The sequence below is a fragment of the Rhipicephalus microplus genome, chromosome X, assembly GCF_043290135.1.
Source record: "Rhipicephalus microplus isolate Deutch F79 chromosome X, USDA_Rmic, whole genome shotgun sequence".
Classification (NCBI taxonomy): domain Eukaryota; kingdom Metazoa; phylum Arthropoda; class Arachnida; order Ixodida; family Ixodidae; genus Rhipicephalus; species Rhipicephalus microplus.
In genome coordinates, this window is record NC_134710.1 from 145996832 (window position 1) to 146023672 (window position 26841).

Consider the following 26841-nt stretch of genomic DNA (forward strand, 5'->3'; position numbering starts at 1 on the left):
AGCGTTTGACGCTTCCCCATTGGTTGCCCTCATAGTGCCACGAACAGCCATTCGATATCTCAAAACGCCGTATCTTTTACAGAGCCAGCGTGACCAGCAGTATTATGAATACGAGGAATGTAAGACTCCGCCCCGCGGATCTGTACACAACTGAAGAAAAAATTACTCATATAATTTCCGTCGTAAGGCACTGCATAAGAAGTTCTCTCGCCCATGACCGCAAAGCACACGCGAAGGCTAGCTAGGTGATTGGTGAGAGCAAAAAAGGGCTAGAGGAGAGGGTGGTGAATGGCTGAATTGGGTGCATCTGGCTGGCATTGATAAAATAGAGTTGGTCGAGCAGTCCCAACAGAAATGAATCTGCAATCTTTCACACCGATTTCGGTTGCATAATGGTGACTTTAACGCGGACACCCACTTCTAGGAAAAGCTTTTTCCTGTATTATGTGAGAAGCAACCTAAGCATGTTGAACCGCAGCAAACGCTGTTTTTCCCAAATTGCTGTAGGGAAAAAAGTTAATGGACATTTTCATGGTCTATAACGACACAGGAATACACTGACACGCCAGCTTGCACTGGGCCTTACGCGAGATGCTGTCATTTTGTTTGGGCCGCTAAAACGCGCACACGACTCTTACTATACCAAAATGACTTGCAACAAGTCGCGCAAATTGAGTGATTGATATGTGGGGTTTAACGTCTTAAAACCACCATAGGATTAGGAGAGACGCCGTAGTGGAGGGCTCCGGAAATTTCGACCACCTGGGGTTCTTTAACGCACACCCAAATCTGAGCACACAGGCCTACAACATTTCCGCCTCCATAGGAAATGCAGCTGCCACAGCCGGGATTGGATCCCGCGACCTGCGGGTCACCATCCGAGTATCTTAGCAACTAGACCACCGCGGTGGGGCCCGCGCAAATTTGAATAAATCTGGCACTGACGGGCAAAACTGTGCCGGTCTCGCTTATATTTGCGCGCAGGTAACCCTCACTTTTGCAGCCCGAGAAATGGTCGTATCACTGGCGCACGAGCATGCGATGGCTTCACGCTGCTCCGGAAGCTATACGTGAACGCGCCACATAAACCGGCATGCTTGACCGGCAGTACACATCGGCGGCGTGAGCGCGCCCTACCTTGTGGCGGCCGTTCTCATTCGCAGACGATACGAGCGAGCATTAAACTCGAACAATGGCCTCCGAACGGGTGTGCCGGTGAGAACGGCGCGTCGGAGGTTGCGTGACCGGAGGAGAAATGCGAGGCCGAGCGGGCAGAAAATCAGCGCATTGGGACCACGGGTGTGGCTATACTGCTGTTGTGAGCTCTTGATTTGAGAAGCTACCTTCTACGGAGCGATTGCGAAACTTGCGAGCTGTGTCAAACCATGCGATGGACAAGCGGATAACAAGTGAAAAATGTTTTCTCTGTGTCCCGTTATCTTGGAGCGAAGAAACAAGATTAAAGGTTTCTCCGCAAGTCGATAAACAGAGTATGTTACAAGGGACAGACCATTAAAAGTTTCTCCAAGACAAGCGGAACAGCAGTAGTACAATGTACAAATGGAGTCAAGACATCTACGTTAGTGCGTTTGACAAGGAGCAAGACCACCACAAGTGCTAATTAACTGACCGAAGAATCGGAAATCTGAACGAGGTAGTAACGGGTGCACGCTTATTCGTGCGGGCACAAATAGTACGTTTGCATGGCGACACATATATCGGCCATGTCTGTTTTCATTTTATCATTTCTTGAAATTTCTTAAACTTTCCTTATAGTATCTCTTTTGTCGTCATGATATACTGAAGCCTAGCTAGAGCGATTTTATATAATTAATAATACTGTTAGATAAGGCTTCATAATAAACCTGTGGCTGAAATTTTTACACCGTTAAGTCCTGTATGATCAAAGATTGCTAGCTAAGGAGCAAGCGTCGCGTTCAACACGATCATAGGCCCATAATTGCGGACGAAGTAATATAAGCGATACGACCGTGTGGTGTGTTGTAGATATCACCCACTTGCAAAAAAAGTTTCGAGGAATATGGTCCGGAAAGCATCTTATTTTCCTTTCAAATTGAAACTTACGTGTTCATGTGGAGATTCCACCAAAGAGAAAATGGAAACCACTGAGACTTTCAAAAACTAATCTGAAAATTCATTTAGTGCATCTGTTCCGACACCATGCATGTTGCTACTATGATACAATTGTTGCTAACACCTGCAGTTTAGAGGGGTGCATGTGACTCGGCAAGGTTGTGAAGCCGCTAAAAATTAATAAAAACCCCGTGTGACTAGTCCGTAATCCAGAATGAACGCGTGTAGTTTGTTTATTCGAGCTACGAAATATATGGAGTATCAAGGTCTGCCGCCTGCGCTGATTTTAGGAGTTGTGGCTGAGTGGCAAGGTCTGCATCTCTGGAATTGTTTTGAAGCACGTCTTAAGAAGGAGTTGGTGAGAAAGATGCAAGAGGTAAATTCAGGTGTGAACAATGAGCACAAGCCGAACTCCTGCAATCCGTAATGACCTGCGCACGCGCTATCTGCTCAGCTGCATTGCCCGTGCCGGGACACCTGCCGCACGCAAATTCCCCAGCACGTGCGGTGCGGCTGAGCGAATCCATAGCGCGTGTACTGACCCTAAGGGGTCGTTTTTTTCCCTGTTTTTCACTGACGTTGGTTAGATTTTTTCCCTGTCTTGATATACCCACTCTTTCCTGTGAGGCTTGATCAACAGTCACCTAGCTTGATTGACATCGTTATCTCTCTCTCGCTCTCGGACACTGCACAAACCTGCCCAACAAAATTGTAAGAATGATCTCATGGTGCCGCACCACAATGGGTGCTCCTCTAAGGGGCTTCTTTCGAAGAAGGTACTTATGTCGATAACGGGGTCCTTTTTTCCGCTATGATCAACATTTTTCCCCTTTCCAGCCCCCCCCCCCCCCCTCTTCCTGTCCCGACGCTGAGCCATGCTCACAACCAATGGGCTGCCGAAATAAGCGCATTTCCTCTTCATCGTACACAGGAAGGTTAGTAGAGGAGATGACTAAGGGGCAGCAACAGAATGATAGGGAAGGTAACCCCAACTCGTAACAAAAGCCTCGGCAATTTTCTCTGCAGCCTGCGAATGCTATTTTTTTTCACTTTTGTTGTTCTAAAGTTAATATTCTCCTCAGCGCCTCTATATATCACTTGACTCTGTCCCCTCTAATTTCAATCACCATCGTTATCTTGCTCTCCCTTTCCATCACTCTCTTTAATACTCCTTCCCTCTATTGTGCATTGCAGATAAGGCCCATACGTATAGTTGATGCTCAGGTTAACGAGGAGAGATGACAAAGAGATGAAGAAAGGAAATCAAAGACTGAGGGGAGTAGAAGGGGGTGCGGAGATGGGCGGTGGTATGAATAAGAAGAGGCACTACAACCTTATCTGCAGTATAAATGGTACAGGTGCATCTTGTTTTGCCACTTTCTGCGATTTCAAAGCTGTCTTTTTTTGTTACTACTCCCTGTTCGCAGTGGTAGTTGTGGTGGTGGTCAATCCTCTCTGGGTGTCATCGACGTCATGGGCATCCTCCTCTTTTTTTGTGTGTATCTGCACTGCACATATTTTCTCGTCAAGATTTAATGTCAGGGTCGGTTGGAAGACGAGATGAGTAAGCGACAAGGGGGGTGGAACGAAATGGGGAAGGGGTTGGTGACTCATCAAACACAACCCACGTGACCAACAAAGAAGCTTGGCTTGAACAAAGAAGCTTGCTGCATAAAAACGGACATCTTTAGGCGAGACACCACAGAGGTTTCCAGCTGCCCACCAAGATGAAGCTGTCATCAGTCACCGTGGTCATTGCTGCCATCCTAGTCATCGGAGCCATGCCGAGCGCGGATTCAATGTTCCTGTCTAGTTTGGCTTTGCTTCCCATCTCGGCAATCGTGAGTCTCGGCGGTGTCGGTGGTCTCAAGCTCGCCATCACTATGAAGCTCCTCGGCTTGCTCGGCTGGTGGGACATCAGTCATTATGGCGTTGGTCTTCGTGCTTCCGTTGAAAACAACAAGCTACATGCGCGCGTCATGCCGAAGCCACAAATAATTTTCTCTGGTCAGGTGTTCCCCGTGCCCATCGCCTTGCTGCCGCACGTCGTCGGTGGTCCCCGCGTGAAGACAGCTCCCGTCCAGCTTCCTGCCAAAGCATTCTTCCTGCTGGCAAATCAAACTACTCGCTTTGATTCACCCAAAGTCAAGCTTTCCGGTAAGGGCTTCGCTAACGTCGGGGGAACTAATGGTGCCATAGTCCACGCCTCTGGAGAGCTGAAGACCCCCCTAATCAAAGTGAACACCAAGAAGACTGCCACTTTGCGGGTAAGTAACCGTCGAGCGTGTTTTTTTTGTTAAATAATTTTGTTTGTATAGGTTTGATAGCTTCACCTTTATCAACCACGCTGATTGTTATAAATTGCAAGCTTAATAAATAAAGCAATAGTTAAAGAGACAATTTGTACAGCCGATGTGAACCTGAACGCAGTTATTTCGAAATAACTCATACGGCCACAACTCTTGAGTTCGAAAAAGCATAACCTTTACGGGCCGCTTTTAGGAACATGCTGTATACCTGAAGTCGGTGTGACAGTAACTGCAAGTACATTTCGCTTGCAAAGACAATGTGCATAGCTTCCCGTGAGGTTACAGTTGCTGCTTATTCAGTGCGAGCAGCAAGACCAACTTTTGCTGCTTTTGTGTTCTCGTAGGGCCGCCGCAGTATCGAAAAGAATCCACGCATCATCAAGGAAGCGATCGAGCTGGTGCGTGACCTGGACACGGACCGCTGCATACTTCGCTTGTCGTGCGAAGTCAGCGCAGATCCATCACGGTACGGTACGTACGGACGACGCGTGGCTGCTTTCATGAACGGTGTCCGACCCCTCGGCCGGCACCCAACCATTGCGGACTTTGAGAAGGCCTACAACAAGGGAAGGTCAGGTGGTGTGCCTGGCTGCATCAGAGCATACTCCCGTTGCAAGTATGATCTTGCTGCACTGGTGGCCCTCGTCGAGTACTCTTGAAGCTGCTGTGATACTAAGCACTCTGCGATGTGTAAATAACATTCAACCTTGTTATCAGAGATGAGCAATTACTGTAAATAGCTCGAAATAAATGTACTTCATCGATACGTACGTGTTCAGTGTGTCGGAGTGCACGAGCTCTTTGAACAGTCATCTCATGCTGGCTTGCTCGTTCAGCTATTCCTAGCTGCATAAGAATGGATGCTTGGGTGAGTTGGTATGGGTTCATCTTGGCTTAACAGGTCACGCAAGATGAGGACGAAAAAAAAAGAACTCGTCTCGCGTGCGCTGTTCAACAAATATATTCCTAGCTGCTCTGAGCCACATGTGCATGTTGTGCATGTTCAAGGGGTGTAAGCAATAATGAGACATCTCAATACTTGGCTATTACGTCAAGATTCCTTAGAACGTTTGCAGGTCATGCTTTTATAGAATTATATAGGATAGCAGCCTGGAAATTTCTACCCCCCCCCCCCTCTTTGCATCACTTGGCAGCCTAAAAATTTCAACATGGTTAATGATGCTGTGATGTCTGGTGTGTATTTAGACTGTTTGGCAAATGAAAATTCCCAGGAACACTCCTTCGCACTGTATATGCTTCTTGCATACATTCAATGTCCTAAGACGCACTGCGCATTCTACGGCACTGAAATTTACAGCTGTGCTGCGAGTCCGTGTGTTCAGATTTGGGTGCACGTTCAACAGCCCCAGGTGGTAAAAATTTTTGAAGCCCTTGACTATTTCGTCTCTGGTGATTTTGGCATGTAAACCCCTCATTACAGAGTTTTACACTTGCCTTGGTGAATTCTCGGATGGTATTTCAGTACGTAGTGTAAACTTTTTGTGCTTTCTAGCTTACCCCACCGGGTAACTGACTGAACTCGCCAAAGAAAACGAGGCCTGATCGTTGTTTTTTGGAACATAATCATGATACGTCAATTTTAATATACCTGCCTTGTCTTTTCGATGCATGCTTTACAGGAATTATACAAAAATCTCGCAGTGTTTTATGCACATTTGCCTAAGATGACTGGAATGCTAAGCCTCCTTTTTTTTCTTCCGGTCATTATGTTTATGACAATATTTTCATGCATTCTTTGACAGCGTGTTTATCTGAAAAATAAAACGGTTATTTTCTGCTAGAAACTTGGTTTTTAGACTCGTCATGTAGGCTATAGGTACTGTGCCTAACGGTAATAATATCTAGGGTTCTACGTTCCAAAACCGCGATAGCATTATGAGACACGTAATAGTGCACGGCTCCGGCAATTTCGCGCTTCTGTTGTTCTTCAACGTGCCCTAACGTAGCACAGTACACGAGCCTCTATATACCGTTTCGCCTCCACAGAAATGCGACCACCGCCACCGGGGTCGAACCTGCGACCTTCGGGTCAGCAGCCGAACACCGTAGCCACTATTTCACCAAGGCGGACTAGGTACTGTGCCTCTGAACCACCGTGCACCTAAAAAAAGTGTTATTTTGTTCGGTTTGTTCTCAGGCTCGCCACTTATATGGCCCTCTTTAACCCTTTTGGCCCCGGCAGTGTCAATTGACACCACCGCACAACATTTCCCCTAGTAGCTCGCAAACGTAAGCAATACTACTCATTCTTGGGGGCATAGCTCTTCAATGAGCCCCACTGCAATTGACACCAATATTGCCGCATGTTTGTGGAGGTAGCAGCCACAAAGAAGAAGAAGCGCGACCGAGGTCTTCCGTGAAGCCGAGGCGCGCAAGTTGAGGCGGGCAAGCGCCATTTTCGGGACGACGTACCGAAGCTGTTTCAGTGAGTATTGGGCTGAAAAGTAAGACGTTGGTTTCCATTTTGTGTACACCATTGATTGGCAGGTAAAAGGAAGCCATTTTTTCGTTTTCCAATCACTGGGCCCTAATCACCTAATTTGATGCCACGTTAATTAATCCAAAAATACTTGCACCAGTAGCTCAATTTTTTGTTTGTGGTCTTCTGAGGTCCTAACTACGAGAAAAACGCGCACAAAAAGTGTATCCGACCAAAATAAAAAATCCAGGGCTGAAAGGGTTAAAGAGACAAACAAGTTAACTCTCTTTTAGATCCAGTAAGTATCCTACAAAAATATAATGAGGTCCATAAAGAACTAGTCTATTTGAAAATTGTCAGAACTGTAAAAAAAGAGCCAACTCATTTTGTTTCAGAGTGAGCGCAAAAAAAAAAAAAAAGAGAGGCGATATAAAAGACCCTTTTTCCCATACCGCAGTAGCTGCCAAAGCCCACTCTATAGTCGGATACAACTTTAAGAATCACCGGCATTTTCTCCCCAAAGGTGGATGAACACCAGCCTGCTCCAATGGACGCGCGCTCCAGACTGCCGTCATGAGTCAGACGGCCGGTGACTCCGCCTTTGGAAAACATGAGTGGAACTATTTCTTTAGCCGCGGACGTGGTCGGCTGCTGCGCTTCGGTTGGCGCGGCGCAGCCTTTTCGGAATTCTTAAGTTGTATCCGACTATATTGGGATGCAACTTAAGATACTACTGCTGATACTTCTCGTGGTGTCTCCGATTTCCTCGTTGCACAATATTGTAAGACCCGACGTCAACGACAACAAACACACTGTACGTAGCTGACGAAACTGAACTTTGCTCGCGTTGTCGTCGCCTCGTAGAACAAAGCACACGGTACATTCGTCTGCTGAAAAGGCGGGGTTTTTGAAAAAAGAGTATACCCTTACGTCACAGCTCGCGTTTACAAGTCGGACTCTAGAATCGGCTACCAATTTTAAAATGTATGGTCTAAAAGACTAAATAAATTACAGTTGTGTGACTTGGCACATATTACCACTGTATCGACGAGAACGGATGCTCAAAGTTTTATTGAAATCAGTGAATATCGATGAAACGCCTTGGTTTCCTTTTAAAGGAGCATCGACTGAAAATTCTGACGGGAAGGTAATAAGTAAGATGGATTTATGCGGAGACATACGTAACATCTACAAAAAATCAAGGACAAATGTAGCCTAGAAGATGTTTAAGTTTGACTGTAGAGTGCGCGCCACGTGACTGAGCGATTTGCGGCGCCCCTCGCCAGCACTTCCCGCGATTTCTTCTTCCGTGTCTGCGGCTTTGTGTGTTCTGGCTGGCTCTCTTCCGCCGTTCGCTCGTCGTGCCTTTTGGCAGATATTACGCACTGCCTCTGTAACTCTGTTGATATTGCGGCACTGACTTCTTCACGGTAAGGGTGAATATACCGGCGTGGTTTACTTTTGCCCATCGCGGTCACAGTTCGGCAAAGCCATGCACCGATTTCCCGCGGATGCCTCACGCCAACAAAAATGGGTATAAATGGTGAGTGGTGCTGGTGTACGCACGCCTGCGAACAAGAAGTACACTACATAATATCATCAATCTTTCTCTTGCTTTGTCGTCTTGCGTCACAAAGGTATCACATAACACAATTCAGAGAAGCACATTAATGCTCGTGACGACACCGGACAAAGAGTTGTGCTTGCCAATGAACATTTCCGACGCGCAGGGCATGACGCGATTAGCTTTCGCTTTCGCTGTTGGTGTCACGTTCCGAGCCTCCCCTGTCGAGCGGGTGGAATTGAAAGTGATTGATTGCGTCTAACAAGGTGACGACTACATGCATGTGAAAAATTGTTGTCTTGGGTCAACAATGGGGGTGACATGACACAGGACGTGCAGGGCGTAGCAGACGAACAATCAGTGTGGCGCCCATGTCACAGTTTTACATGGTCACGTTGCCGGCTATGTTTACCTACACACCGGAACTGCTCCTGGGCAACGTCTCTAAACAAATCGCCGTCGCTCACTCGCATAAACTAGTTTTTAAGCCATGATATGTGGATCATAAGCATCCTGTCGCAAAAAAAAATCCCCGTCATATCTATTAGGTAAATTATGTTAGGGGAGCTTGCTCGAAAGTGAATGAGACGTTTCTTGATCAGACCATTTCTGTAGGAAGGCTTGTTAACAAGCCGGTGCATAAAACGTATACGTCGAAAGCAGTGTTGTCGGGCACGTTCCGTGGACCACACTGCACAGAGTCGGCCATGTTGATCGGCAAGCTAACCACCTGCCCTTTTATGCCATATCGACCACTGCCGTTAGTCAAATGCCTAACGTTCATAAATGGCAGACGTGAAGCTACCAGGTGTTCTTCAACGAGGTTGAGAGCAGGCAGGTGAGGGGGTTGATTTATTGATATGTGGGATTTAACGTCCCGAAACGACCATACGATTATGAGAGGCGCCGTAGCGGAGGGCTCCGGAAATTTCGACCCCGTGCGCTTATTTAACGTGCTCCCAAATCTGAGCCCACATGACTACAGCATTTTCGCCTCCATCTAAAATGCACCACCGCAGCCGGGATTCGATCCCACGTTCTGCGGGTCCGCAGCCAAGTACCTTAGCCAATAGACCACCCTGGCGGGGAGGCAAGTGAGAGGGATTGGGAGGATATCGGTACCCATGCGTAGCACTATTCGTAGGAACTTGTCACGTGCTGCCTTGCCGACGAAGTGACGACGACGAAGTTGACGTAGTCGCGAGGGAGCACGGGCCACAGAAAACTGACGCCTTGAGTGGCGGCGGAAGGCTATCGGATCGGAGACATTTAGCGGTGACCGGAGAAGTGTACACTTGCAGCACAGGTGTGTACGCCAGCGTCACCGGGCATGGCCCGAGCATAAAAAGCTTGCCGAGCAAGCTCCAAACAACCTGCAATGTTTTTCTCTCATAAGATGCTCTGCGCTCCGCCGCGGGGGTATAGTGGCTAAGGTACTCGGCTTTTGACCCGCAGGTCGCGGGATCGATTCCCGGCTGCGGCGGCTGCATTTCCGATGGAGGCGGAAATGTTGTAGGCCCGTGTGCTCTGATTTGGGTGCACGTTAAAGAACCCCAAATGGTCGAAATTTCCGGAGCCCTTAACTACGGCGTCTCTCATAATCATATGATGGTTTCGATACATTAAACCACACATATCAATTAGCTGCATGCTTTGTGCGCGCAGGTTTGAACTTTTTGCACTTCACACTCCAAGTCACGATCATGTTATGAATGAATTGGATCTGTGTACTCAGAGAACATTTGGTCACGTCTCGTCTAAACTTATCGTGTGTCTAGCGGGCTTAAGCCCATCACTATGAATGGTACTTCATCATTAAGAAGGCAGTTGTTCTTTTCTAAACTTCTTAGCCTAACGCGCTGCGATCTGGAAGCGGAATTTCTAAATCTTGCACAACGTCTACCAAATTTCTCAGATCACACAGCAGTTTTTATCCGCAAAAGGCTTTTCACGGCGGTAGGCGTATGATAACTTCGACGGCTTCCTTAAAATCCCATGATTCGTTCACTTTATACTCGCTTGCCTAATTGAGATCCCTGCTATATGCGTTTTGAGATAGTGCGTAGACAAAAACAAGAGCAAGATACAACGCATTGCTTATTGCCCACATTGTCGACGTTTGCTGCCTTTCTTTCTTTCTCTCCTGAAACACCGACGGATGCTATGCACGATGGCTCGAGCTGGGCGAAACTCTGCATTTTTGCGAGCCCTGCAGCGACAACCCCTTTTGAACGAGCCACCAGTACAAAAAAACCAAATCTGCCCTTAAGCGCGTTGCGTTATATTGGTTACAATAAAACGTGGCATAGCGTCAAGGATGGTCGAAATGTTTGCTCGGTGTTTTCCAACAGGAGGCATTTTTTTTTTGTTTATCATTCTAATGAGTGCAGAAGTTCAACATACGATAAAAGTGCCAGAAACTATTTCTAATGATATTGTTTGAAAGCCACGGGCTGTTAAATTCATTCTGGAGTTTTTAATGCCTGCACTAAGTATCCCTTAGAATAATCCGCATGGTGGCCTCTGAGATTAGTTCCAGCCGAGTGCCTTACAACATTGCGACCATAGCTAAACCCGAGGCCACGTGTTAATAATGGTCGGCCTGTACATTCTAGTGCACTGCTCTTGCTTGCTTGCTTGTTCCTTTCTTTTGTGACTCTCACCCACTAAGGGGGATTGGCTAAGAAGCCGGTGGTTAATGCAAGTCAATACCTATAGATTTTCTAGACTAGGGGAATATGATTACTGTGTTTTGACTGTGAAATTAATTTGGCGCCTTTTCTTTTTTTTACATTGCGCTGCTCTGCTGGTGCGCGTCTTCTCCGTCATCTTCATCACTTGCTAGCACCTAAGCACGTGTTGCCGGCTGATTAGCTATTTGGCTGGTTGGTATACTTGGCTAGTTAAGCCAGAACACGCCATGACCAAGCTAATTAAGCCAAGTCGCGTTAAGACCGAGGTAACTAAACCACATCTTAATATGATCATGCTCACGAAGCCATGTAAAGCTGGGAGCAGGCTAACTAAAGCAAGCTAGTTGACGCGCTGACTAAATTATGCCAACTAACGCGAGATCAATCATGAACACGCGAAGTGAAATAATCGTAATTAGATCTCACTAACTAATATTATGACAATTAGAATAACGTTAATTAGGAATAAGATGATAAACTTTCTACTGATCAACACCTTGTTAATTGCATCTGAGTGAATTATTGCTTTTATAACAAACCTTAACGATAAAGACAAAACTATAAGTGCTATGTTCATTAAGCACTAGCTAATTAGTATGATCAAAAGTAAGACCCAGATGCTGCGGGGTTCACTTCGAAGCAGACCGAGCAGATTGAGTAGACGACCAACTTAAAATGCTGAAAGAAGCTAGGTGATCACAAGCTCCTGTATGGCTCCAGCCTTGCATAAGTAGTGTAAGCTGACCAAAATATTTCATATGGAATAAATCTGTTGCTTAACATCCACTGCATGAAAAGTTTAACAGTCACACCGGCACCATGACAGTCACGAGTTGAACTGGGGCCTTCTGAGAGTCAACGAGTTGTATCTGAGTTCACGTGTCACTCAGTTTGATCGACAGACGCCCGCGGCGAAGATCGGATCCGCCAACCGCGTCTGCTCTTGCCGAGGAGCAGTGCTCGTGCCACAGCGCCAGTGAATAGCACGATTGATCTGTCAGCTTTATCGTTCAGACTATATGCGCACACGCACAAAGAAGTAAATGTTATACCATCGCGTGACTACAATTTATCGCATTAAATTTTATCGCACTTAGGACGTATCCACTCACAGCGTCATTGTGCCATGATGCAAGCGTCCTTGGTCACAACCTGTCCTTATATGTATCTTCAATGTTTGATGAAAGTGAAATGAGCTGAACTAGAGTGCTGCGCGTGCACCCTTGCTGTCTTCGAGAGTGCGATTTTCATGCTGAAGGTGGATCAAAAGAACCTGCCTGAAAAAGGAAAAATGCTCATGAACATGCTTGATTGATTGATATGGGGGGTTTAACGCCCCAAAAACACCATATGATCATGAGAAACACTGTGCACACGGCCCACGCAAAGCTCAGCACACGGCCCTACAGCATTTTCCCCTCCATCGAAAATGCACTCGCCGCAGCAGGCATTCGATCCCGCGACCTGCGGGTCAGCAGCCGAGTACATTATCCACTAGACCACCGCGGCGGGGCCATGAATACGCCTGTGGGAGAGGCGATGTGGAGTTGGTAAACAGATGGCGCGACAATCGCGCTGACTCCGCTGCACTGTTGAAATGTTGACTGAGTCGTGGTGCTGACGTGTTCGCACGTGGTGTTCCCGACGCAAATACCGCACATGCGTTTTTGGCGCCACGCGCGTTCTTGTAGCCGTTTCTCTGCACTGTAATCGTGTCACGACCATGGTAGGGTGAGTTCGGAGCAAACTCGTGTGTCAGAGCAACTTGGGCCATCCTGCGTAGCACACCTACCAATGTTTTAATTGAATTGACATAAGCAATGCCATAAGATTTTCGATACATATATGTACCTTTATGACAGTGTGCCTTGCACCAGGGAAATCTGTTAATAACCTATTCGCGGGGCAGGTTTCTGCCTTGCGGTGTCAATATTTGGTAAGTGCAAACACTAGCCACGCTGTTTATTCACGAGAGCCTCCCCCGAGATCCTGCTATAAGTGGCTGCACCGTCGTCACGGTAGTGTGGATATGTGGTCAGCGCAGCATACACAAATACGCTTCGTTGGGTTTGGCTCGAGCCTATCGTCGGTGAATGCAAATGCGTTGACTACAGCTTACTGGTGCTATGTACGCTCTTCATTGCCGAATCGTTGCATGAAGCACATCCAACGTCGCTATTACTAGTGAAAGAAACGCAATATGCTGAAAAAAGATATGTTCGCCTTCGTCGACAGTCGGCGTTCTCACACAATGACGCTCTTTTTTCTTGCTTTATTTGTTCGTGTCTACCTTGTGTTCCACCTGCTACGAACTGCTGTAGTGCGACTGAACTACTCAAGTATTTACATCCCACTCATCGCATTCCCCCGCTTCCCCCCAAATGAAAGAAATCCTGTACTACTGTGTGATATAAGCACTGTAGGCATGAATTCGTATGCGTCTTTCTTACTCAGCCCTTCATAAAATGTAGCACCATTCATTAGTTTAATCAGGAAAGCTACGGGGGCGATAGCGCTTTAGCGCTACGAAGGCGTTTAACAAGTATATACGCACTCATTTTTGCTTCAGTAAAAGATAAAATGTTAACAGTTACGCACGGAGCTTTCATCGATTGATTACGTGCATGACAGTGATACAGCACAAGTGTGGTAGTTTTGTGAGATAAGTATGTTTTTTGATTGACAGAATGTGGGGCTTAACGTCCCGAAACCACCATATGATTATGAGAAACGCCGTAGCGGAGGGCTCCGGAAATTTCGACCTCTATAGAATTCTTTAACGTGCACCCAAATCTGAGCACACAGGCCTACAACATTTTCGCCTCCATCAAAAAAGTATGTTTTTTGAAGCTAATAGCCACTGCGCATGCGTCGTAACGCGAGCCGCCGTTCGCGTTCGCGGCCCGCCCGCAGAAAATCCGAAATAGCATGCGGCGATCGCGGCCCGCGAGGCCTGCGAAGTGCTGTGTCTAGCTCCCGTGCATTGGGGTTTTCGGTCGGGGCAAAAGTTCCTAGCCTCTTCTCTAGGGGAAGCAAACGCTATTCTCAAACTCATATGGCGCCCGCTATGCACGCAACTCCTGCAGCGCCTGAAAATCTCATTCTAAAGCTTCCTAATAATGTCCGCTGCATACATTTTATTAATATATACGAACGACACGGAGATGCTCAAGATTACACAAAAAATAGAAATATGTTTCATTTGAAATTATATGACACAAATGTAAAACACGCCATCTGGATTAATTTTGACCATCTGCATTCTTTAAAGCATTCCAAAATCCAAGTGTATAGGCATTTCTGCTTAAAATTGTCTTCGAAGTTAAAATTACGCAAGTTAACCTCGCTGTATAGTTTTCATGTTATTCTATTTTCGGTTTTTTTTTGTCGGGAAAAATTTGAGCACCGAAGTGTAAGACTTGAAAGAAACATTCCTCTGTAGTGGAACCATAGCCCTGCACTAAGATTGCATCTTAGGCTTAACTAAAGCTCGTCGCATAACCGATAAACGACAGTGAGGCAGTCAAGCACCTAAAAACGCAAAAGTGCATGAACTAAAGCCACGCTTTTGTAAAAAAGCGCTCAAATGCTGCATTCACATCCTCTTTAACACTCCTTGTGTTTGCGGCGATGCCAAGTACACTTCACGATATGCTTGAATCAGAAACGGGCACCAAAGTTGAAATGATTCTGGCACAACAATCTGGACAAGTACACTCATTGATCGTATTACAAAGCATTTATACAGCCCTGCAAGGCCATACGCCCCTGTACATTGTGTTAAGTACGCGTACAAGCGGTTAAACCGGCGCTAACTTGACGGAACAGTCCACCCTTTGAGGATGTGCATAACGCATGCGCACGTGCGAACCGAAAGTAATCCACACTTGGCACGATGTAATCCACACTAGCTGACATGCTACGATCAATCTCGGGGTCAATAGGCGCCAACCAATTAGCTTCTATATGTTATAAAAACATTTTGTTGTTAAATTAGTGCATTCAAATGAGAAGAGACGCCTGTGTAGTAGAAAAGTAGCTGAGAATGTTTTATTTTCTATATAGATGCTTGATGCATCTTTTCCGGAAGCGATTTCCTAGCCGCATACAATGTAGTAGAATGCACATTAATTGGTATCGTTGAAGCTATTTCAGGTTGGTTTTCAGTGACAGCGACGGTGGAAAGGTTGTTCCAGTGCGTCGCTCTGAAGGCAGTCTGCCGTAGGTAGATCGGTTCATCTCGGTCGCGCTCTGATACCCATGTCGAGGAGAACCACTGCACGAATTGGCGAACCCCCACGCAACGGCACGTAGTGCGCGCGCGGGCAGCTGTTAACCTGTAGGTCCATGCTCTGCTGGTCCTCGGAAAGATGGTAGTGCACCGAAATAGAAAACCTGGCACCCCCTCACCGGCTTGCACGATATCTGCTCTCCCAGCAGCCCTGTGTATGTACCTGCCATCGCAATCAGGGAACTGGAAGAAGAGCCTCTCGCAGCTTCCGAGGGCATGTAATGATGCCGGACGGATGCTGACGCGCATCCCCCCATTTTTTAGAGCGCGGCATCGACCAAATTGGGCAACGCGGGGGCCGCAAGGCGGAGAGATCGGACAAGAGAGAGTGCGTGTCGCGATCCCCGCGGTGGCCCGTTACGTAACGGCCGAAGGCGCGATGGCGCCTGTTTACCCTCCGTGTTTACGCGCTCTCTTCCGGCCGCTTCCCATGGGCGCACTTCCTGCACGAGCAGCAGCCGGCTCCCGGTAAACTAGTTCCTCCTCGATCAAGGAGGCCGAGAGATGCACGTCGAATTTTTTCCCGCGAGTTCCCTTTCATGATTGACGTCGCCGAGGAGAATTCGGCCAACAGGAAGCGATTCACAAGAGGGGGGGGGGGGCGGTGAGGAGGCGACCAGCGCGAGGATGCGTGCGGCTCGCGTAATGACCATGCACTTCCATCTCTCGCTCGCTTTGTTCCGTGCATGTCCGGCCTCCTCATTCTCGCGACGACATCGCGTCCCGTATATAAAGGCACCAGGGCCCGGTCAAAAGTCACCACTGGCCTGCTGAGCTGGGAGTCATGCGAGCCTGTGTGAGTACAAGCAATTTGCGACTGACTCTATAGGATTGCTACCGAAGCAGCCAGCGGCAAGCCTGTTGATGTTCTTTCTTGTACAGCGTCTTCGATCGTGAAAGTAGTGGTATCTTAGCGTCAAGGGCGCGGTGTTACTCTCTCCCCTCTCTACACCTCTTAACGTCTTCAGTTAGCTTAGATGCTTTGCAATACGTGGACTCCAACACCTGTTTCACCGCCTTCTCCAAGATGCGCCAGATTATCCTTTACCCTTAGCCATAACGTGAAAGCGAGAAATTTATTATGCATGGGTTACTATAGAGAAAACCAGAGCAGTCGTGTGTTGCGTCGCAGTAAAGTATGCTCCATTAGCCAAAAAAATAGCAAGCTCAGCTTCATAAATTTCTCTGAGCTCTTAAGGCACCATTTGCCATGATTCGTGATAATTTTCGACAATTGCGCTTTTATTCGGCACTAAACTTGATATATTTGCAGCGTTCCGCGGGCCGAATGGTTCGGATTATTAGAAGCTTTTTATTAGGGCTGAGGCGTACTACGTCCGACCTCGATGAAGTATGCTGAAGCCTTGCTTTAACGCTGACCCTAAATTATAATTTGCAAGAATATCCTTCTTTTGCCTCGTGAAATGATTGCTATATTAGAATGTGCGCAAAAATGCTACTATATATTTAACTACTTAAGCTTGTAACGCAGTTCTGTTAAATCTCTGGATGAAATGACTCATAGAACCAACTACAAAAATACTGTTTACCTCCTCTTCGTGCTACGCTCCTAATAGCAACGAAAGGGGTGAGAACGTGCCATGTCCGATTTTGCACTTTCTTTCGTCATCTATTTTTCTTTCTTGGTTCTGACCTGCCCCACAGATGGTGTCGTCTGTTTTGAGCGATACGCTGAGAACTTAGAGCGGACACTTTCCGCCAGTCAGCTTTCAGCGAAAATGCAGATTCGCGCACGGTCTCACATCGAGGAAATTCTACGACAAGATATAACCTAGTTTCTTCACGCTGCGGAATAGTTATTGTGCAACGCAATGGAGCTTTAGAGTGCCAAAACGTTTTTGCAGACGTATCCTTCAGGACGTATCGTCGCGTTCTTAGATTTTCTTTTGCGCGTTCCTTTAATTGATTCTAGCATTCTCGTTATTCTTCTTGCCCTCAAGTGGTCGGCTAGCTTGGCAGAGACGATCACACCTGCTTAATGAAAGTGTGATAATTTGATGATACAGCTATTTGTTGGTTGATTGGTCTGAGAAGAAGAATTGTCATGGTTGAACAGCTACATCAATTGTTCTTTTCTTTTTTTAGTTCAGCAGAAGTGTCAGGCGGAAACAATAGTCGTTTACGAAAGAAATGAGTGAGACACTGCGAATCAGGCCATTGCTGTATGCTCTTACACATAGTGACAACGTGCGTGACAATCTGGCATGAAAATCGGACGCAATTGCAAAATTAACGAAATTCAAACTTTTTTTTCTGTGATACGTTTTCTAAATGACATCTTACAAGATTTAGTTTATCGCTACAAATTTCCAGTCGGGCTTGCGGGGGGGGGGGGCTTCAATATGATGCTGGGCACCTATTAGCACCACAAGCATTTTCTGATAAAGGCGTGCTTTATAAGCTTTAACAAATTGCAAGAATGAAGTTTCGGAATTCCTGGACGCACGCTGCTTTTCTCGAGTTCTCTCTAATCTGGATGAACATTCTTTGCTGATATGGTGGCATGCTTCCAAATTCACGTGCAGTGCTGCAGCATTCGTTCTGGTGCTCCTTATTACTCATTACTCTTCTCTTACTCAACGTGGAAATAAGCAGAGTGAGCCGGAGGAGCTACGAATGCAGCAGATAAGGCTGTCACTTCTTTCGCGATTATTTAACTTATTTCGCAAAAAAACAGTACGTAATTAAAAGAGTACGCGATACAAAAAGTCTAAACATGCAAGTTAATGCACACAGACACAAAATACATATCCTTTAAAAAATAATCAGTAAGATGCATGCTATAGGCCCCAGAAACGGGAAGCAAGATCTTTCGGCACAGAAGGACGCATAATCTTCTTCCTGCCTTTATTTTTTATTCAGGAGATGAACCTCATAGCTGGAAAGCCGAAATAAGAAATTTGCATTATCCCAATGTGCTTATTTGTCGATGTAGGCGCAAGTGCTGTAGGCCCGGGTGCTCAGATTTGGGTGCACGTTAAATAACCTCAGGGGGTCGAAATTTCCAGAGAACGCCACAACGGCGTCTCTCATAATCATATCGTGGTTTTGGGACGTTAAACCCCACGTATCTATCAATCCAATCTGTTTACATCCTGAAATGGCAAGGAAAACTGTCAAGCACCGCTAAGATTCGCTAGCGATGTGTTATCGGCACTCGACACACCGGAAACGGAAACGCTTGCATATTAGATAGTTTTAGAGCAACGCAACATAAAGCTGTGCGATGGCGTTGCGCATGAGTCGTACGCCATCCATTTGCGGGCTCCCATTGAGTGACCAACTCTAACGCTACGCCTGCAACGCCCGCAAGCTTTCCGTATGCTATTCTAAAGCTCCCTATATATCCCCGCCCAACAATGACATTGTTGAAATCACATTACTTCTTCAGTACATGTGTTTATCGTTATATTTCAATTCAAAATATGTTTACGTTCTGTAAGTAAAATAACAGTAACGGTTAACACTGTGAAAATAACAAGCGTTTTAGGAAATGTGTGAATCCCAATATCAATTAACCTGTTGTACAAAAATTTGTTATGACTTCACAGAGGCCTGCTTTGATTACTGAAATTCGATAAGTGAGGCAAGATCTGGGTATCCATTACTTTTCAGCGGCTACTATTGCAACATAGTAAGTTATAATAAAGTATTGTCTGTTAGAGGATCGTATGACATAAAATGTATTTTCACTCGTAACAATATCTTGTCATGTCCACGACACATGCTCGTGCTGTTTTCAAGCTGGAGAGATCAGGTGAAGCTATAAAAACAGAAATACTGGGGTTACGAAGTATGATTTTACGAGTTATATGGCAGAGTGGTATTTGTGTGTTGTCTTAGATTCGCGATCACCTATTAAGATATGTTTATAATCGATGGTCACTCTTTTTATAACCATGAATGTGGCCAGGGAAGCAAGTAAGTTAAGAACTCGTCGTTAGTAAGTTAAGAACACGTCTGGAACTAAGCACATCAATGGCTAAACGAGAAAGGCAAGTAAAATAAACGATGCGTGAATACAAAGGGGTAGCGCCGTGTCTCCCGTGTTTGATGGTAATTTCAATCGCAGGCTTTCAGAGAGAATTATCAGACTCATTCCTGCGTTTTATTCGTACAATCGAATCTGTGAACGTTTCTTAATGAAATTATAAATCATTCATGAACAACGCGCGCTTCTGTTTTTGCGTTGCAGGTTATCGTGCTACCTGCCCTCGTGGCAGTTGCCTCCGCCGGGCTTTTCGGTGGCGGAGGAGGAGGCGGATTCGGCGGCGGTGGCGGCTTCGGTGGCGGTGGTGGTTTCGGCGGTGGAGGCGGCTTTGGAGGCGGCGGCGGCGGCGGCGGTGGCCACATCATCTCCTCATCCGTCTCCTATGTCGCCAAACCCGTGGTCAGCGTCGGCTACGTTGCCAAGCCCGTGGTCAGCTACGTCGCCAAGCCCGTTACGACGGTGACACATGCGCTCAAGCCAGTGCTCACCTACACCATCTCCAGTGGTGGTGGAGGATTCGGTGGCGGCGGCGGTGGATTCGGTGGCGGCGGCGGTGGATTCGGTGGCGGCGGATTCGGCGGAGGCGGTGGCTTCGGAGGTGGTGGCTTCGGAGGTGGTGGTGGCGGTGGCGGCCACGGCGGATGGGACTGGTGGTGAAAAGAGAGCCACCTGCTAGCCAACGGGTATTTCTCTATTTGATCAATCTGTCGTGGGATGCTGCACCTTCAGCGATGAAAAGGTCCCTACCAACCAACCACAAGCCAGCAAACGCTGCCAAAGACGCTGCCAAAACCAGCGTGTCTACAGTGCCTTCAGGAAAAACTAATGATACTCCACTGCAGGAAGTTTCAGAGACTGAACTTCGGGTACCTGTCAATAAAGTTTTTTGTTGTTTCAAAAGCTTTCTCATGTTCCTTAAAATATGCTTTATTTTGTTTCATACGTTGTCAAAAAAAAGAGTGTCATAGACTTATTGTAGACACATAAAATGAATGAAAAGAATGACGTTGTGGGTAGATAGACCCGATGTTTGCGGACATGCCACAAAAGATGACACACCATAAATTTTCCCGCTGTTCATGCCCAGAGAAAATAATTCCATGTAGACGGGACAAAACAATGCCGGCTGTTTTTTCTACCAGTAATCATTCTATCCATTAATTATGAGACAGACAAGTTTTAGGCGGGCTATACGTGCTAGTGAAACTTTGATGGAAGACCATGCATTCAAACTTTATGATGGTTCACCAACGGTTTAGCGCTCCCGTACTTTGGTACAAATGAGTTAGCGCCATTTGTGTGTCAAGAGAACACCCCCGCCGTAAGAAATACAAAGTTACCTCATGTATCGTAGAAACTGACTGGCATAATTTTTGTCAATTCAGGTGTGAGAACTAGTTCGCTGAAGACCTGGAATTAGGGCAATATTTAATATGTCCCACAACTCGATTCGACGGGAGCTTCAGGTGGAGGAGAGCGTAGTTCTTAGAGAGGAAGCCATTGGAGCGAAAACGTAGTCGTACGAGTGGCTCTGATGTAAACTTTTAATGGGATATCAGTAGTGAAAGAAGCATTGGCTGCTCATGCAGTGCTGGTCGCGATATAAATAAAAGCCCCATCGGAAATCTCAGCTGTAAGAGTTTATGCATTGTTGTGCTGCAGAACATTTTCCAAGGTTGATAATCAACTGTAGTGGTGCCATGGAACTGAAAAGTAAAAACGGCTATTCCCCCCCCCCTCCAAAGGGTACTTCTTACTCTCTTAACCACTACTGACCCATATCACTGACGTGTGCATGCTGTAAACTAATAACTTACATGTAGGTAACCTTCTTCTTTCTGTTGAATACTCCCATCAAAATCAGTGCTGTTTTCGACAGGACCTTTCCTGCGAAACGCAATGTAATGAGCCCTATTAATAATTACATTAGCTTCTCTGTAGATATTTACATACCAATAGATTCTTTATTTCTAGATTGAAAAAAGGCCTTTGGCAAGGTCCCACACATAACTCTTCTTTAAAGCTTTCACGCCTCAAGTTGCACCAGCCTGTGTTTTTATTTTTTATTTTTTAGGAATACTGCAGGCTTTGAAAAGGCCCAGGCAGGAGGGGAAAAGTACAAACAGTAAAAAGTGTGCAGGTATCAAAGATAATATACTGAGAACAAAATGAATCAACCAACAAGTAAACAAGCACTGAAAATGCGAAACAACGAAAAAGAATATACAGAATGAGAATAACAACAATACACAACTATCTAATCAATGTACAAGGGTATCGGTACAAGGATACATTTAAGATGTAATGGATGTGATAGAGTCAGTGTTGCTGAGTACACTAAGAAGTAGGCTGTTCTAGTCTGGTACTGTTCGAGGGAAAATGAAATCCTTAAGTATGTTGGTCTAGCATTGTAAGGCGTTAATGTGGCAGAATGGCGATGTCTTGTTCGGCGCGCAGTGAGAGCCTCAGTAGAAGGTTCAGGAGAAAGAGACATCTGATTATTATACAGCAAGACCAGAAATTTAAGCTTGAGAATTTTTCTTCTTAGTTGTAAGGGCTGAATGTTGTGTTGGGCCATTAAGATACTTGGAGAGTCACTGGTACGATATGTAGAAAAGGTAAACCTTACTGCTTTACGTTGGATTCTTTCTAGCGCATCAATGTTAGTTTTAGTGTGAAAATCCCACACGATAGCTGCGTATTCTAGCTTAGGACGTACAAGAGAAGTATAGGCGGTTAGACGAGTCTCGTGTTTAACAGGAGCGTGTTTTGATTTGTGTCTGAGGCAGCGGAGTTTTTTGAAAGCTGAGTCGCAAAGGTGAGAGATGTGGCCACTCCAACTCAGATTATTATTTATTATGACACCTGGGTACTTATATTCATTAACCTTATTAGGTGGCATGAATGCAAGATGATAAATGAACGAAAGTTTATTAATTTCTTGGTGGTTTAAATAAATACTGTTTTATTAATATTAAGCTGCATATCCCAGCGTTTGCACCGTGTTCAAATAATTTGAAGGCTAGAGTTTAAGATAACTTGATCTTGTTGGCAGGTGATTTTGTTAAAAAGTAAGCAGTCATCTGCAAATGACTTTATCTGAACAGGTTCAGAAATAGAGTCAACAATGTCATTAATATATATGGTAAACAATAAAGGTCCAAGAACAATTCCTTGAGGAACGCCAGAAGTTACTGGAAGGTTACTTGAAAAGCAGTTATCGATTGCAACGAATTGCCTATGGTTAGTGAGGTAAGCAGAAATCTAGTTTACTAGGTATGAGAGAACGTCTAGATCAATGGGTTTATCGATGAGTTTTGCATGTGACACGAGATCAAACACTTTCCTAAAATCTAAAAACATGATGTCAGTTTGTCCATATTTGTCGACAACGCTAGCAAGACTATGAATAATAGTAAATAATTGGGTTACAGTAGAGAGGCCCTTTCTGAAACCATGCTGCATAGGAGTTAGAATTGCTGGATCATCGAGTAACCTTGTGATTTCATTAGCGATTATATGTTCCAAGAGTTTACAACAAGGGGAGGTTAGTGACATTGGGTGGTAGTTTTGAACTAGCGATGGATCGCCTTTTTTTAAGATTGGGATGATACAAGCAGATAGCCCCGCCGCGGTGGTCTAGTGGCTAAGGTACTCGGCTGCTGACCCGCAGGGCGCGGGTTCGAATCCCGGCTGCGGCGGCTGCATTTCCGATGGAGGCGGAAATGTTGTAGGCCCGTGTACTCAGATTTGGGTGCACGTTAAAGAACCCCAGGTGGTCTAAATTTCCGGAGCCCTCCACTACGGCGTCTCTCATAATCATATAGTGGTTTTGGGACGTTAAACCCCACATATAAATCAATACAAGCAGATAGCCAGTCATTTGGGAGCACAGCTTAGGAAAGTGATAATAACAGGACAATGTGACAGCATTTCGGCATATCTGTGAAGAAACGCGTTTGGCAACTTGTCGATCACAGGTGATGATTTTGTTTTTATATTCAGTAGCATAGAAAAGACGCCAGGCAAAGAAACAAAACTATAGTCATCCCTCACTGGTGTGTTATTCACGCGACGGGGAACAGGCGAACTCAAGAAGATGCTATTAAAATGAGCATTGAAGTGACCAGCGATCTCTTGTTTAGCGACGACAGGATTGCCCTCGCGCATAATATAGCCGACTAGTTTTTTGTTTCCGAGAAAGCCCCAAAACTTACTGGGAGCGGTTCGGATGAAATTTGGCAGGGTAAAATGAAAGTAACAAAGTTTAGCAACTCTAACAGCCTCATTAAGTTTAGCTTCGTATGGTACTATTACGTCACGAGAAATACGCCGTCGTCGCAGACGCTTGATTTTTCTCTTCACATGAACTATTTCCCGCGTCATCCAGGGAGTAGGCTTGTACGTTTTTTTAGTTGTATGTAAAATAAAGTTGTCAATACAGTGCATACAAGTATTCCTAAACTCGTTCCAAAGTTTTACTGCGTCATGTCCTCCAAAAACACTCAGACGATCGTCAGGGTGATCTAGTACGCTTTCATTATTGGCACGTGAGTAGTTTTTTTACAGAATTAGTTTTACAACTACTACACTTGAGAAGATCGATGGTGCAGGTAAAAGAAACAAGTTCATGATCAGAAATACCTTGTTTCACAGAAACAGCAAAATCTTGAAAAGCCTGGCTGATAAATGGAAGGTCACGTATTGAAGCGGAAGTAGTGATAATTCATGTAGGCTCAGTAACCACTTGCTGTAGGTTGTGCATCAAAATTATGTAACGAAAATGCTCATTATTTACGCTGACATCAGCGCTATATGTACCGCGAATCCAGTCAATGCCTGGAAGATTAAAATCGCCCATTAAAAAACTTTGTTGTGTACACAAAAGATGCCTTGTGTTCATGCAGATCTTTCAAAAGTTGTGGAGTAGAATCAGAGGCGAGGTTTGAATGCGAGGTTTCTGGACCAACTGAAAATAATTTGTCTTTGCAATGAATTACTCTTCTCTGTTATCTCCCGTTAAGTCAGAGGTCGGTACTTGGCCCTCCAATTTTCCTAATTCTCGTTGACGTCATACTTACTTATATTTCATCTAACATCAAAGTATTTGCTGACGACTAGCTGAGTTATTTATCGGCCAACTTACTACAATGAAGATGTTCTAGCGCTCCTATCTGACCAAATTTTTTTTCAATATTAGTGGACAACGTGACATATGTCACTAAGCGTCGATAAGAAATCCCTCTTTTCTCCGTAGGCAAAGATACCAGACACTGCAATACAATCTTTGTAACTCCCCAATATCATATGTTACCTCGTATTCATACCCTGTTAAAGAATTCATTTCATATATCTCTTGGACGCTCCCATAACCAATATAACCAAGAAAGATAACAGGGTTGTCGGCTAACTTCGCTGGAACTTACGCCTAGCTCCATATATTCACTTAAACCTTATAACCTTTGTCCACTCTGTTCCTGCCAAAGTTAAAATATGCACGTGTCACACAGGATTATAACCAACAAGACTCGATTCAACCACTAGAGTTTCATTGATGTCATGCGAATAGGTTTACCCTCTCAGAAAACTCGTGTAATAGCTTCATTATAGTACTAAAATCTTACATAGGTATTCTCAGCTCTGCTCATCGTCTTAAGGTAACTCGAGTTTGTCTTTTTCGTAAATTATATCACCCGACCCCTCGCACATCTCTGATCATTCCAGCTCATGGTCATTTGAGCAGGCTCAATCATACTAAAGCCACTCACCCGCCCCATCATCGCACCATGACCCATTCATACGTAACGAGTAGAATTCTCTACTCGACCCTCTACTTGCGCCTGCGCAAACACCATAATGACCAACTCGAGATTATCAACCGAAAAGTCTTCAAGCGGGCTCTCGACCTCCCTAACACCACATCTAACCAGAGACTTCAGGCCCTATAGTCGTGGTGAACACTTACCGGGAAGTTCTAGAAGACCACCTCGTGAACCAATACACGCGTCTTGTTTTGACCCATTTTGGTCGCCGCCTCTTGGACCGGCTACACATAAAACACGACAACCAAATTGAGGAAAGGGTGAGAGTGCCAGTGCCTTAGAGACGCGCTCTCCAGGTTCGACTCCTTCCCCGCAACATGTTTAGGCAAGACCACAGTGGTCACCACCAGGCGCGCGCGGAAGCATTGCAGTGATGCTTTGGCTAACAGCAACACGTGTACTACGTGGACGCTGCAGTGCCGGCCCACGCCACGGGGGGTGGTATACGGCCGCAATCGCACACCACACAAACACAGTAAACGGGCTCGCAGTAAACACAGGGCACGAGCCAGTTCACTGGAGAGGTGGCTGATACCTTCCACATAGCCTGAGCGTGTGTATATCCCATCAAACTCTCACAACTTCAGCCCCACGAGATAGGACTGCGAGGCGACCCTTCTCAGCTGTCAGGACTGTCAAAAGGCCCTGGTTCAATGGACGCGGGCGACGTTGCTTGCCAATGAAGATCCGGAATAGCAGTTCCAGTACTGTGAGGAGTGGAGGGCGACACAGTCCGGACCCAATAACATAACGTCTCTGTAACCTTTTAACTGTTATCAATGCTTTTACCACCACCTCTTAACAGTGAAGCTATTCAACCTGGAAACTAGGCCGTGAAGAGTGAACAAAAAACCTTGAGCATCGTGATTGACCTCCACTGTCTAACGCATTGCTCGGCTTGTGCTCTCTCTCTCTTCGCTTTCTTCTAAATTAATTCAAGTTATTTCTAATTAAAGTTAATGGCTGGCTTAAACCACTTTCATTAAAATCTTGACAATTAACATGGTCGTAAACAAAATATTTATAATTCCGAACTAAGATTTCATGAATAATGACTCACGAATTAAGCATTGACTCTACGTCCCCACGATGACACTTCACCAAGCAATGTCACTCTACGCTTATTAGTAAAGCCTAGTCACGCATAACAACGACTTATTCGAGCTTGTAGAAGCCAACAAAAGGTGGCTCGGCCACAGGCTACGCCACTATAGCACCGGAATGTTACAGATGTATGCTTCTAAATGCGGACTTGCGCACTTTCTGTGACATTACAAACTTCCCTTCAGTCTAAAGAAATAAAGAAACAGTTGTAAAAACAGCCTAAAGCAATTGAACATCATCAGCAGCAGCCTGACTACGCCCACTGCAGGCCAAAAACCTCTCCCATGATCCGCCAAACAACCCTGTCTTGTGCTTTCTGCTGCCCCGTTAAACCTGCGAACTTTTAAATCTCATCGGCCCACCTAATTTTCTGTCTCCCCTTCGTGTGTTTGCCTTCTCTAGGAATCCAGACAGTTACGCTTAACGAACAGCGGTTATCCTGCCTACTTGCTACGTGCCCGGCCTATGTCCATTTCTTCTTCTTGATTCCAACTATGATATCTTTAACCCCG

The 26841-nt window shown here is 45.7% G+C and overlaps 1 protein-coding gene across 1 annotated transcript; it reads left to right on the forward strand.

Moving 5' to 3' along the window:
* The first annotated feature begins 16002 nt into the window (after positions 1-16002).
* LOC119176877 (uncharacterized) lies at positions 16003-20304 on the forward strand. The gene is made up of 2 exons (XM_075881304.1): positions 16003-16187; positions 19608-20304. Exons 1-2 carry the CDS (start codon positions 16176-16178, stop codon positions 20058-20060), a joined length of 465 nt encoding a protein of 154 aa, XP_075737419.1. The 5' UTR covers positions 16003-16175; the 3' UTR covers positions 20061-20304.
* Positions 20305-26841: the final 6537 nt, after the last annotated feature.